Consider the following 13,006-nt stretch of genomic DNA (forward strand, 5'->3'; position numbering starts at 1 on the left):
GGAGTTAGTGAGGGGTTAGTGAGACGTTAGTGAGACGTTAGTGAGGGGTAAGTGAGTCTGATGGGTTAGTGAGGGGTTAGTGAGGGGTTAGTGAGACGTTAGTGCGGAGTTAGTGAGGGGTTAGTGAGACGTTAGTGAGGGGTGGTGAAATAAAAAGATAGTTAAAAATCCGTTGTTAGAAACAAACAATAAAAAATCCGTTAGAAACATCAATAAATACGTTTACTGCTGTTAATGTTGTTCCTACCACTATTTTAGATTTTTCTACACTGTTACTCACATCGATGTTAACGAATTGAAGAAAGTACGATCTCTGATTGTGGTCCTTGATAAGAACGATCACACCAGTCTGCTGCTTAGCCCACGCTCTGGGATTTGGGGCAGCGTGAAATAACTGAGCAACCGAACAAGCCAACACCTGCAAACAGTTTCAGTTTCACTTTCATTTTCATTGCGGATAATTAAAGAAGTAGCCTAAGAATGACAAATCAGTACGTTTATTTTTTCTTCTTAGCTCGAAATTTGAGCTATTTCAATGAAGGAGTGCGCTATTCTGCGGAACGCTCACAACTGTTCGAGCAGACGGTAGTGAAATTCAAGATTATAAATATTCCGTTATTATAAATAATCGATCATGAGCATTGCTAAACATTTTCTATCTTCATTCCAGAAAAGTAATTCAAAATATTTAGAATAAGAATCTGTCAGACAAAGGGATCCGACGAATATGGGACTAATTAGGTGGATACAATCAGCTTCCAGGTCTCAACCAACCAGCTTCCAGCTCATAAGCTCTCAGCCAATCAGCTCTCAATGGCGTAAAATTGCTTAAAGATTGGGAATCATTACTTTACTTTTCACCAAATCGAGCGTGCCCTACCTTCCCACCCTTAACAATATCTAGATCTACAAACCTCTCTCTTTGGGGCGTACATCTGCTCTACAATCCTGTTCTCGTCCGGCGAAAGGAGCTCCGATCTGGCATACGTTCCTTCCGGCTTTGCCATGTTGCAGCTAGAACAGTGGTTTAGAAGTTAGAATGGCTGATAACTTCTTAGGTTGAGTTTAATACGGTTTTATTGTTATTATAATTGTAAAAAGGAGGTAAGTCAGGTAAAGAGAAGAATGAAAGTCAGATACGTGGCAGGTAAGTCTGAAGTCAGGTACGGAAACATTCATTATTTGCAGGAAAATAACGCTTAATCTTATCATTCCAGGAATCGCAGAGGAATTCCTGAAGTCCTGATTGCTAAACAAGATTAAAATATTTCATCATCTGGAAAGGGACTGCTCGCTTGCCGTGATGAAAGGTAACACTAGAGAGTATTATCAGAAGACTGGTGAAAACGCAAATATAGTGTGATAAAAGCCTGAGACAAAGGATTTGTCTAATTAGAACCTAATCGTGAACAGAAGACCGTTTGCAAGAAATGCGATTATCAAAGCGGTAATCAAATACGGGTGACTAAGGCAAGGACCTTGCGTCCTCTACAAATCTCGTTATTCTTTCTGCACCCATACTTTGTTTTGCGACATGGAGAAGTTTTGTTTGCTCACCTTAGCAGTGCTTACTGCTCTTCTGATCCTGCCCTCAGAGGCACAAACTCAGTCAAAGTTCTTCGCCATCGGTAAGTTTCAGGGTTAAATAATTTCCAATCTTTAATCTGTACAGAAAATGGGCACGTTTGTTTGGGTGACACTAATCTGAGATCAGACTTATGAAAATATATCATTGTCGCAGGTACTGATGCCAGTCTTGAGTGCACATGGAACGATCTAGAAAACCCAGAAGACATCCAAGTGGTAAAATGGACTTTCAAAGGGCGACGTCTTCGTGAAGGGTGAGTACCTCTCAAACTTACATAAACTGACGGTAGCTCACTATATAAAACTGACGGTTGCAAACAAATACTGACAATAGTTTGTTTTACTGACGCATGACACTTCAGAAAGAGATACCAATACAGCAGCGAAGGAAACACTCACAATCTTCTGATAAAGAATATCCAGAAGAAAGACAAGGGCTCTTACATCTGCTCCCCCAAAATGAGAACTGACCAACTACTCGGTGTAAGTAGACCCCCGGCCCCCCCCCTCCCCCCCTCCCCCGTTTAGAACGCGAATGTAATTTTAGAGAGTAAAGAATTCGACAGCTAATTATTAATTATTTCATAGGCTCACATGACGAATTTAAATTATTTATCAGGACGGAAAGTTTGTAGTGAGTGTTGACAAGGCACGACTCCCTGAAATGCCTGAACCAAGGGACGTGAGAATGACAGAGGGAGGAACTGGAAACCTCAACTGCAAGTAAGAGAACATTTATTATTCCTAATTCTAAAATCCCACGAAAATTGAAACCAAGAAAAACCTGATGGCAAAAATCAATTCTTTGGAAATAATAAAGCTACCAGTCACTGAGTAACTGAGACATATTATATTTTCAGCTACCATCAAGCTAAGGAACGATATGGCTTGAAGCTTTTCTGGACTTATAACGGCGAGAAGATCGCGGTAAGTTCATCTTGAAATTATGTCTCAAAATCTCGCAAAATATTGAATATTTCATAACAACTCCTCTAACCTCATTTCAAATTATTCGTCGGATTATTCTACAGAAACTTTTAACCCTAATTCAAATAGTAATTTTAATCGAATAACCAGCATTCCAATGTTCCTGCAGGAGGGTGATGTTGTACACAGTGGGACCAATGCTAACTACCGAGCCTACACCGACGAAGAGGGTAGAGATTGGTTGGCTCTGTCTAACTTGGATCTCGAGGCTGCTGGTGCCTACAAGTGCAACTACAAATACCCGGACAAACAAATCTTTTCTATGAAGTTCAATGTTTTGGTAGGTTTTAAGTTTTTTTAAAGTTTTAACTATTCTTTAAAGCTCATCCTTCGTTCTATTATTCTACTTCATCATAATTAGTTTTTTAGTTTAGTTTGATTCAAAATAGGTTCAAGACTCAAACAATGTTATATATTTGTAAACTAGATGCTGATGTGTTAAAGACATTAATTTTTAGTGAGTACAATTAAATGCACTAATTAATTAATCAATTAATTAATTTATTAATTAATTAATTACAATTTAATACACCAGGTAAAAGACCTCACGGGACCTGCAGATCAAATAAGGAATGTTACTGTGAACGAAGACCGCTACACACAGTCTCTTATTTGCGATCTCAGTTCTCTTACCAATGTTCTAAGGTAAGGCATTGAGGAATTTTCATCAGAATATCATGGTCCTGGCCTCGCTTCCATTTAGCGAATTATTTAACAGGTTTTTTCTACCTAAGGTCAATTTGGCAGAAGGTGAGTAAGTCAAATATTAGCTAGTAAATTTGAATTCTGAACACAATTACTTATTCCTTACTGAACTTTTGGCCTTGGCAGAATGGTAAGGACAAAACTTAGCATCATTAAAATTATTGATATTTTTGTAACCTTCTGTAGCTACCGCTGGGAAAAGGATGGAGAAGTAATCAACAATGAAACTGATTCGTCCGGAAAAATGATTTTGTTGGAGGATGACATGGTAAAAACGTTGGAATTTGATGACCTTAACTCTGAGGAACATTCAGGCAAGAATTTTCAGTATTAAACTAAGTTTGCTTATTTTTGTAAGAACTACTTGATTGCCAAGTCACATGTACAGTCAATAACTTTAGAACTTACCAAACGATAACGATTAACAACCATCAGGTGCTTACCGTTGTGTTGCTGAGCTGCAATACTATGAAACTGGATTGACATTCAACTTTGTGGTCGAAGAGTCCACAAAAGAACGTGACTTTGCTCCCTGGTCTCAGTGGAGGTATTATTATATTTTTTATTTTTCAAAAAGTAAAATTAGCTGAGCCTTTAACAAGCCATTACAAGTTTTCAAATTTAAGTTTTATAGCTTCAGTCAGATTTCAGTATAAATTTTATTTTCAGTTCCTGTGACAATGCTGGAAAGAAATACAGATTCCGAACTTGCATCGCTGATGGTTGCTCTGACCTCTACGGTTTTGTCTATGAAGTACAAACTGGTTATTGTGATGAAGATGATGAGATGGAATAAGTTGGGAGAATAATGTCAAGAATACTAATGAAAGAGACAATGTTTTGAATAACTCTACACAAACTCAATTAAATCACTTTTAGAGGAAATATTTTAATACTTTTTGTATAAGATTGATAATCTGTGATGAAGATTCTATTGGATAGAAAGAGAGTAGTTGGTTAATGGCTGATGTATAGCTTGCTAAGCTTGAGTCGTATACAAGTTAACTTACAATGTAGAATGCAGATTCAATATTATTAAGAAATATTAATGACTTTTAAACCTAATCTCAGTGTATTATAATAAAAATTTGAATTGTGAATACTGAAATAAAGAATATTATTTATCATCCCTATGAATATTTAGGTAAATGAATAGAACCAAGTTGTACACAATAAGTAAATATGAATGTTGAGCCTCATTTGCTAGAATGAAATAACCATGGTAAATCTGAGTTTATGGTAAATCAGGGTGCAGTAAATCTGGGTGCAGTAAATCAGGGTTTTACTGCACAATGATATAAAGAGGCTTTTTGCGTGCAGATGCTGTACAGAATAAAAAGTCATTATCCTTTTACGATTATGCTAGTAATCAACCATATATTAATAGATAACTATTTTACAAATCCTGGAGTAGATTAACTTGCTCTGCTTTAATGTTAAGGAGTCTACCCTAACTATTCTCATTTGCATGAACTGTGCCCCAACTGATACTTGATTAGTACCCCGACTCTGCCAACTACCCAACCATGTACCAACTGTACATTAAAATGTGCCTGAAATGTGTACAAACTAATTCTGTCCGAACTGTGCCTTTGGCCAGGACAGTAAAGTGAAGTAAAGTAAATTAAAATTTATGACATCACATCATCAGACATGTGACCTAACAACAAAAAGAATGAATAAATTACATTCAATTTCAGCAATGGCCAATTGGCTGACTATAAGGTCATGGCCTGAACAAACAATTTTTTAAAATAGTCAAGTGATGCTAAAGCAGAGCACAAATGTGTAATAAGTTAATAGATTAAAAACTGATTCATGTGATGCATTACGCAGAGCACAGATAAAAATACTGATTCAATGATTAAAATTAAAGCTGTGAGTGTCAATAAATTACTGTGTCATAAAAAAGGAACGATGTACACGTGATCTGAGATACCAATATCTCAATATCAAAAGGATAGTGTCTAGAAACATTCATAGTCCATGGTGGCAGGTATCAAGTTAAACGAAGTTACACTGACTGGCAATGTATACGATTGCCGTCTCCCTCTCTCACCCCTGACCGCTATCAGGGTGCTCCTGAGGATTGAGAATCTAATCCTGGTGCGCATGTAACACATAATAGCCACATAGTCTTCTCCTCTCTTCTGGGATAGTTTTTCAGCGAGTCTCTTGTGGTATCTTGTGGCTTGTGGACCCCATCCGCCATTTGTTGAGTATATAAGTGGGGTAAAGGTGCCTTTTTCCACCTGGATGATTCTGTTGTTGTACATTTTCATTTTCCTCATTTCATGAGCTTTCTAGATCTGTTCCATATCTTTTTTGTCATATGTGGGTGAGTTAAAGTGGGTAACACAGACATCAAAGAATGTTCCAAACTGTGACCAAACTGAGACTTAGTTGGTGCCCCAACCGCACCCAAACGGTACATAGACATATTATCAAATTTCCGCTCAACAATACTTAAAATGTTCACAACCTAAAACCTTAGTGGCCAGTTCGGGGAAATGTCAGACAAGAAATTTAAAAGTTCTTTTTCATTTGTGCAACCTAACATATTCCATAAGCAATTTTGACTATCTCAGGGTTTACATAAAACCCACAAAACGAGGAAATGTGTAGCGGGAACTATAAAGGTCCTGTCACCCAAAAAAGGTCATTTAATCAATCGAGGTATGTGATTGTGATGAAACAACATAAGAAGTTAGCTCAAACAAAAAATAACGCTGTCCGACCCATCATCTTATCGATTAAAAAAGGATGGCAAAAGGATGGAGAAGTAATCAACAATGACAATTCGTCCGGAAGAATGATTTTGTTGGAGGATGACATGGTAAAAACGTGCTTTTACTTGATTGCCAAGTAACATGTCATGCAGTCAATAACTAAAATAACGCTGCTTGACCCATCATCTTATCGATTAAAAAAGGATGGACGTTGGGGGAAGTATATGCAACGCCGTTACGTGCAAGATAGCACTTAAAAGCAGTTAAAAGATGTTCTAATAAAGCATTCTGTCACGATTATATTATAGCGCTCGATTTTAACGTTACGGTGTAAATCAGGGAAATATGCGCGGCGCGGATAAAATTTAAACTTCGTTCAAATCAAAATTAAATTATTTTTGATTAATATAAATTTTAAAATAGAATGTATTCGAAAATTATTTTATTGTATACAATCAAATGTTTAAAATCGAAATTTAAGGAAAATCAATAATTTTTGTTTCTAAAATGACGAACTTTTGCAGATTTTAAATTTGATGTCAAAGATTACGAATACGTTAATAAAGCTTGTCATGTAGCGCAATGCGTTACTGGGCTGCGCCGCGCACTCAATTATACTTCTCGCTAGATCGGCGAAATGCGCTACTGGGCCTCGCCGAGCTGTGAAGAATTGATATCGTCAATTAAGTTAAAGCTTGCCAGAAAGAACCAATATAGTTAACAAGTGAGCATATATATAACTTTGGAACTATGATCATAAGAGTAACTGCTGAAACGTGTAGAAATGAAAACAAAAACATAAACTAAAACATGCTAATTTATATTTTTCTTTTAAAATTTTTTACTGCAAACTGAATTTCTTATTTTACAGGAAATACAATTATTTATAATAAATTAGATATATGCAGCATGCATTATATACAATTTTAAAATAAAAATATATAAGTTTTTAGAAACTTACCCAAATTGTCTAGAACCTGCCGCAGAAAATGGTTATTTTTATGGCCTGCATTATACTGAAAACTAGTTGGATGAAGATTGCTTTTTCAATATTGAGTACTCTTTGATTGTATTCACGCTTTATTTTTCTAAGTTTTTTTGTTGTTGTTTTTGTGTGCTAGGTAATCTGTCCCCTGTCTAACAGAGACCAGAAATGTCTCATATTAACTTTGGTAACTGAAGTGTTGTATTGGTGGTACACAGAGTAACTGCAGCTCTGTTTTTACATATTTTCACACAGTGCTTGAGAGTTCTGCAACTGCAACTGAGTGAGTTGTGTTTAATCAAAACACAACCTCCACTTTTGCAAGTTAAGGTATGGTTGATATTGATTGGTTTACCACAGACACATATAAGACTTCTGTTCTCAGTCGACAAAGTTAAGTTATATCTGAGTGATAGAGGATCAAATAACTTCTGTTTCTTGAGGACATAGCCATATAATTTTAGGGGGAGTGTGGACAACCATACAGGTGCCAGTGGCGCAACGTTGCCTGTTGGTGCCCCCCCTGCCGGAAACGCGCCCCCCTGTTGGCGCCCCCTCCCCTTTTGGCGCCACTCCCTAAAATTGAACAAATTAGGTGATTTTAGAGGATATGCCGGTAAAATCTCTATAATAATAATAATAATTCTATACTGTTACATAATTTAAAAATTATGGCCCCTTATTGTGGGCAGAGTATGTGTCTTTATTTAAGTGTCCTGATTTAAAAATCATCTGAGTGACTGCATTGAAATAATTTAAGGAGAGTACCATAAAAACGTTAAAACAAAAGGAGTAACAACTAGAACATACTTATATTAATATCAACATTAGAACAAAATACAGTCACCTAATTCTCTTCTCCTACGGTTGAGTATAGAGGAACCATCTTTGGCGTGTATTAGGGACTTAGACCATTACAAATACCCTGCTGTAAGTTTGCAAGGTATGTGGACTAAGTGGGTCGAGAGTACTCGACTTGGAAGTGGGTGTTGAGAATTCTCAACTTAACTAGAAGATAATGATGTCCAGAAGATGAGGCAGTAGATGGAGTAGTAAAGGAGTAGTAGAGGCTGAAGGGGGAGTGATGTCATAAGGAGATGTAGGACATGAAGGGGGATGGAGGTGAAGGAGCACTAATAAGTATAAGTATCAATTCTATGATAGTTCATCGATGGCGATCTGTGCTAAAGATCGGAAGGCAGTGATGCTGCCATCACTACCATCTCTTAAGATAGACCAGCATGGTTGGTCACTAGTGGAGTGCTCTTGAATGGTTTCTCTGTAGGAACAGCGGTACAGTGGACAAGAGAAGATTCGATGGTAATTGTTGTCCAACATCTGACAATTCGGACACTGAGGGTCGCAGTTGTTGGCAACCCTTGCCTTGAACGCTGTGAAGGTGATGTCATGGCCATGCAAGAGAGACATTACTTTAGTGTCTGTGCTCCTGCTTGAGTAGCGAGGAAACAACTTTTTGCTCCTCTCATCGATGTTATCCAGTATCTCACCCGGATTTATTCTAGGGTTCAGTAGGAGATGTTTATTCCAAGTGAAGTCCATAAAGCGGGTTATTTCGTCTTTTGAATAGCTGACAACACCGTTGTGGACACTAGTCAGAAGGTCTATTCTGCTTCTGTTGAGCTCGTTGGACCCCCTTGTCCACGTTAGGAACTTACGTATCTCATCAATATGGTGCTGATATCGATGGGCCTTTGCCTCCTCTAGCTGTAAGATGAGTCCTTGCATAAATGGGTCACTTGTAAGTGTATGTATGTATGTATGTATTTTGACACGGGGCAGCGCTAGACCCCATGTAGTGCCCTCAACCTACTTTTAGATTTGAGGGTCATAAAGGCGACAACAATGCCAAGAGGACAGCGCTGGCCGGTGCACTGTACAATTGACACGCGCGCGTAACAATAGAACTCGGATGGGTAATAGACCCCTCGAGTTTTGTGTCTTCGTGTTTTTGCAGGGAGTAGACAGTCGGCCCTGTGTATGTGTGGAAATTTATGAGATTGTGTTTTAGATGCGAATTAAGTGATTTTTGCGGCGTTTTTTGGTTGCTGCGAATTTTGGGCAGCCCGTTCCAGGGAACCACCTGCTCCGCGTCGCGGGGGGCTGTACCAAAATTCGAGCGTATACGGTGCTAAATCTGTCTACGAGGGTGACGCATCTTGAATAGCAATAGCAGTTTTGTCGGTAATGAGTTTAGGAAGTTTCCGATCCAGGTAGCTTACCTGCTCCGCATCGCGGGGGACTTTCCTATGATCATTCGCCGCGCGTTATTTTCATTATGTAAGCGTCCATTTGGATGTCATGTTTTGTAATGCCCGCTCGCGCGCGTACGATACTGGTTTCCATGGTGATGAAGTCAGTGAGTCATAGTTTGGATTGATTTACAATTCATAATCGCCGATGAAATTTAGTAGCACCGTTAGGTCCTTTTTCTTGGTACGCGAAATGAAGCGCATTAGTTGGTCGATTGTTATTGGGTCTTCTCCGAATTTTTCCATGCGAACCCTGGCGAAGTATACACAGTCGCATATGAGGTGCATAGCTGTTTCATGTATGTCTTCTTCGCAGAAACTACATTGTGGTGCAGTTGTATAATCAATTTTGTTTTGAAAATGGTTGAGGTTGTTGTGACCTGTTATGAGTCTAGTAAAAGGTCTGAGGACGTCAAAACCTAACTTGAAGAGATGTTGACCTTGGAGATTATGGTTCACGATTGCTGAGACCAGCTCTTTAGTGTTTTTACTTATGTTGCAGTTATGCCAGTTCTTGTTCGTCTTGTCTCTGATGTGTTTATGTATCTTGTTTTTGAAGAAAGTGTGAGGAATGTGCGGCTGTTTTGTTGAGAGAGTTGGGTTAGGTTCAACAACTCTAATGTTTGCTAGCTTGTCTGCTAGTTCGTTTCCGTAGTGGTCTTTGTGTCCTGGGACCCACTCTATCATTATATGGTGAGTTGATGCTGTGTCGTTTAAGCTATGGTGAAGATCGATTATGGTCTTATTGATCGAGTATGGGTTCGAGAGTGCTTTGATAAGTGCTTGTGAGTCTGAGTAGATTATGACTCTGTGATCTGAGAGAGAGGGAGATGACAAGATGTCATTTAGTAGGAAGCTTGCCCTTAGGAGAGCGTGAGCTTCGCATTGGAAGACAGTGTGATACCGTTCCATGGTGTAATTTTCGGTCATCCATGTTTCTGAATCCATAAAAATGGCTACCCCGTAACCTGTGGTTTCATCTGCGTGTTTCGATCCATCTGTGTAAGTTGTGATTATGTAGTTTAGTGGCTCGAGAGGAATCATGTCATGTCCATTTATTTCTAGTGTGTAGTTCTTCTGGCTGATGTCTGTTGGTTTGGTTAGGTCATTTTTTTGGTGGTCGTAGTTTGTGAAGATCGTGTTAAGAATGCGGTCAATTATGATATAGCATGGCTCGAGAGATTTCCGCACGGTGTTATCCACTTGAAGGTTCGGCCAGTGATCAAGACTTTTGAGGCGGATCGCTTGGAGAAGAGATGTTTTCTCAAGTTCGAGAGAGGCTGGGAGTTGTGAAAATAATGTGTGTAGAACATTCTTGGACGACGTGCGCCTGGCACCTGTTGCCATTAGTAGTGTTAGGTTCCCTGTACGGTCAAGTCGTTTCATCAGAGATTTGTTATCTAGTAATCTGGGAGCCCATGTAACGCAGGCATATGTCATGATTGGTTTGATGATAGAGTTAAATACCCAGCAAATCTTGTCCGGGCTCAACCCCCACTGTTCGCCGATCATTTTGCGTGTAGCAAAGAGGATGTTAGTGCATTTCCTGGCAGTTTGGTGGACGTGTTCGTGCCAGTTTAAGCGACTGTCTAAGTGAATACCGAGGTATTTTACTGTATTGCAGAATTCAATATCTAGGCCTTTTAATCTTATCTTGGGTGGGAGGGTGATTTTGTATTTTCTGCTGAAGATAATAACTTGTGTTTTTATTGCGTTTAATTTGAGTCCATTATTTTCGCACCACTTATTACATGTTGTGATGTAGTGCTGGCCAAGGTCTCTAAGTGTGTTTAGACAGAACCCTGAGAGAATAATGGCTAGGTCATCTGCGAAGGCTAAGAGGTTCTTCAAGGTGTCTAGAAGAATGATTAGAGAGTTGAGAACTATGTTCCAAAGAAGAGGTGATAGAACTCCTCCTTGGGGTGTACCAGCAAGGATCCATATGATGAGGGCAACCCCTTTGAGGTTAAGTTTCATTTTCCTAGTAGTTATGAAGTGAAGAATCCAGTTACTCACGTTGCCCTTTGCTTTCGTTTTTTCTAATGCTTCTTTGATGGCAGAGAATGGAATATTGTCGAAAGCCCCTTGGATGTCGAGAAAGATACCCAGTGAGTAGTTCCCTACTTTTAACGAGGTTTCTACCAGTGATACTAGTTTCAGAATTGCTGATTCAGTGCTGCAGCCTTTGCGGAAGCCGAATTGTTTGGGGGAGAGTGATACTTCGAGTTTGAGGTCCCTTTGCAGGTGCCAGAGAATGAGACGTTCCATTAGTTTAAGAGTGCAAGATGAGAGTGTGATGACGCGGAAAGATTTTGCTGAGAAGTAATCATCTTTACCTGGTTTAGATAAAATTGCAGAGTTTGAGGTTTGCCAGGCCTCGGGTAGGCGCCCGCAAAATAGCGAGAGTCTAAAGATATATAGAAGGTGTACCCTGATAATCTCGTATGCTTCGCTAAGGATTTCGTTGGTAATACTGTCATGGCCTGGAGCTTTGTTGTTTTTTAGTTCTTTGATAGCATCGTTCATGCGTGAGAGCGAGATAATTGAGTTCAGTTCATCCGGTGATAGGTAGTCCTTACAAGGGTTCAGTTTGGAGCGGTCAGGAGCCGTGTTAGTGAAGAGAGTTGAAGAAAGAAGTTCTAAGGTTTCTTTCGGGCTTTCAGTGTAAGAGCCGTCGTATTTGCGGAGAGAGCTGAGATTTGTCGTTTTATTTCCCATAAGTGATTTGCATATTTTCGCGACGTTTTTGTTTTTCTGTAGACCAGAGCAGAAGGTTTGCCAGTGAGCGTTGGATTCTTTGGTTATGAGCGAGTCCAGTGCTTTGTGTGCTTCTTTGTATGAAGAATGAAGATCCGTGTTCAGGGGGTCATTTTCGTGGTTGTTTCTGGCTAGAACAAGGTTTTGTTCGGCCTCAGTAAGTTCGTTCGACCACCATGATAACTTTTTCTGGTTGCGAATGAACGTTGGTGGGCAGGATTTTCTGAAGCACGAATTAAGTATATCGTTGAGGCGGTATACTATGGTGTTGAGATAATGGTAGTCTTTGTTGTAAATTGAATTGTATGGTTGAGCTTTCAGTCTTGCTAATACAGGGTCAGAATCTGTTTCACTTTTTAGGGTCGATCTGAATTGAGACCAGTCGCATTTCTTTTTATTTAGAGTACGGATAGGGCGCGTCTTAATATTGTTTTTGTCTAGGTTTATGACGAATTCAATGAGCACGTGGTCAGATACGGAAAAGTTTGGGTTGGTATCCCAGAATTCGACTGGTGGGGCGAAGTCGTTTCGGAGCGTGAGATCAATGGCTGTTTCTTGGTTGTTTCGCTTGAAAGTGAATTTGCCGTTGTTGAGCCAAAGTAGTCCGGTTTGGGCCAGACAATCAAGGAGTTTAATACCGCGCGTGTTGGTGGTTTTGTTGCCCCACAATGTGTGGTGCGCATTGCTGTCCGTACCGATTATAAGGCCATGTTTGTGTGTGAGACAGTGCTCAGCTAGTTTGATAAATTTCTCGGGGGGTTCACTAGATGAGTTGGTCTCCATGTAGACGCTGGATAGATATAATTTTGATGTGGGAAGTTCAATAGAACATGTTGATATGTCCCGCCCGGAGAATTGTTTTTGGAAGAAAAATTGATTTGCAAGGTTGTTAGAAATTGTCAGCGTTGCTCTGGGATTTGCAAGATCAGGGGCTGAGTGGTAGAATGTAACGCCGTTTCCAGGGGTGTGTTTTGGTTTACCTTTAT

At 39.4% G+C, this 13,006-nt stretch overlaps 2 protein-coding genes across 5 annotated transcripts in view; one reads left to right on the forward strand and one right to left on the reverse strand.

Moving 5' to 3' along the window:
• LOC134814631 (actin nucleation-promoting factor WASL-like) overlaps nucleotides 1-13,006 on the reverse strand; it is a 32,329-nt gene that overhangs the window by 10,272 nt on the left and 9,051 nt on the right. For all 4 annotated transcript variants that reach the window (XM_063822782.1, XM_063822780.1, XM_063822781.1 and 1 more), the window contains exons 2-3: nucleotides 915-1,014; nucleotides 281-418 (exon numbers count right to left, since the gene is read on the reverse strand). In XM_063822782.1, coding sequence (XP_063678852.1) covers nucleotides 281-418; nucleotides 915-1,007 — 231 coding nt within the window. In that variant the 5' untranslated portion in view covers nucleotides 1,008-1,014. The remainder of the gene's footprint in view (nucleotides 1-280; nucleotides 419-914; nucleotides 1,015-13,006) is intronic.
• On the forward strand, nucleotides 1,360-4,232 carry LOC134815649 (cell adhesion molecule DSCAM-like). The gene is made up of 10 exons (XM_063824203.1): nucleotides 1,360-1,628; nucleotides 1,742-1,841; nucleotides 1,950-2,070; nucleotides 2,207-2,310; nucleotides 2,448-2,514; nucleotides 2,684-2,854; nucleotides 3,110-3,219; nucleotides 3,466-3,593; nucleotides 3,715-3,826; nucleotides 3,949-4,232. The coding sequence occupies exons 1-10, from the start codon at nucleotides 1,535-1,537 to the stop codon at nucleotides 4,073-4,075; spliced, it is 1,134 nt and encodes a 377-aa protein (XP_063680273.1). The 5' UTR covers nucleotides 1,360-1,534; the 3' UTR covers nucleotides 4,076-4,232.

The sequence above is a fragment of the Bolinopsis microptera genome, chromosome 5 (genome assembly GCF_026151205.1).
Source record: "Bolinopsis microptera isolate Bmic1 chromosome 5, MBARI_Bmic_1.0, whole genome shotgun sequence".
In the NCBI taxonomy this organism is placed as follows: Eukaryota; Metazoa; Ctenophora; class Tentaculata; order Lobata; family Bolinopsidae; genus Bolinopsis; species Bolinopsis microptera.

Coding starts and splice junctions, on each gene's coding strand:
- LOC134815649 (XM_063824203.1), top strand. CDS start 1,535: ATGGAGAAGTTTTGTTTGCTCACCTTAGCAGTGCTTACTGCTCTTCTG. Junction 1,842..1,949: donor GGGCGACGTCTTCGTGAAGG/GTGAGTACCTCT, acceptor ATGACACTTCAG/AAAGAGATACCAATACAGCA. Junction 2,071..2,206: donor GAACTGACCAACTACTCGGT/GTAAGTAGACCC, acceptor ATTATTTATCAG/GACGGAAAGTTTGTAGTGAG.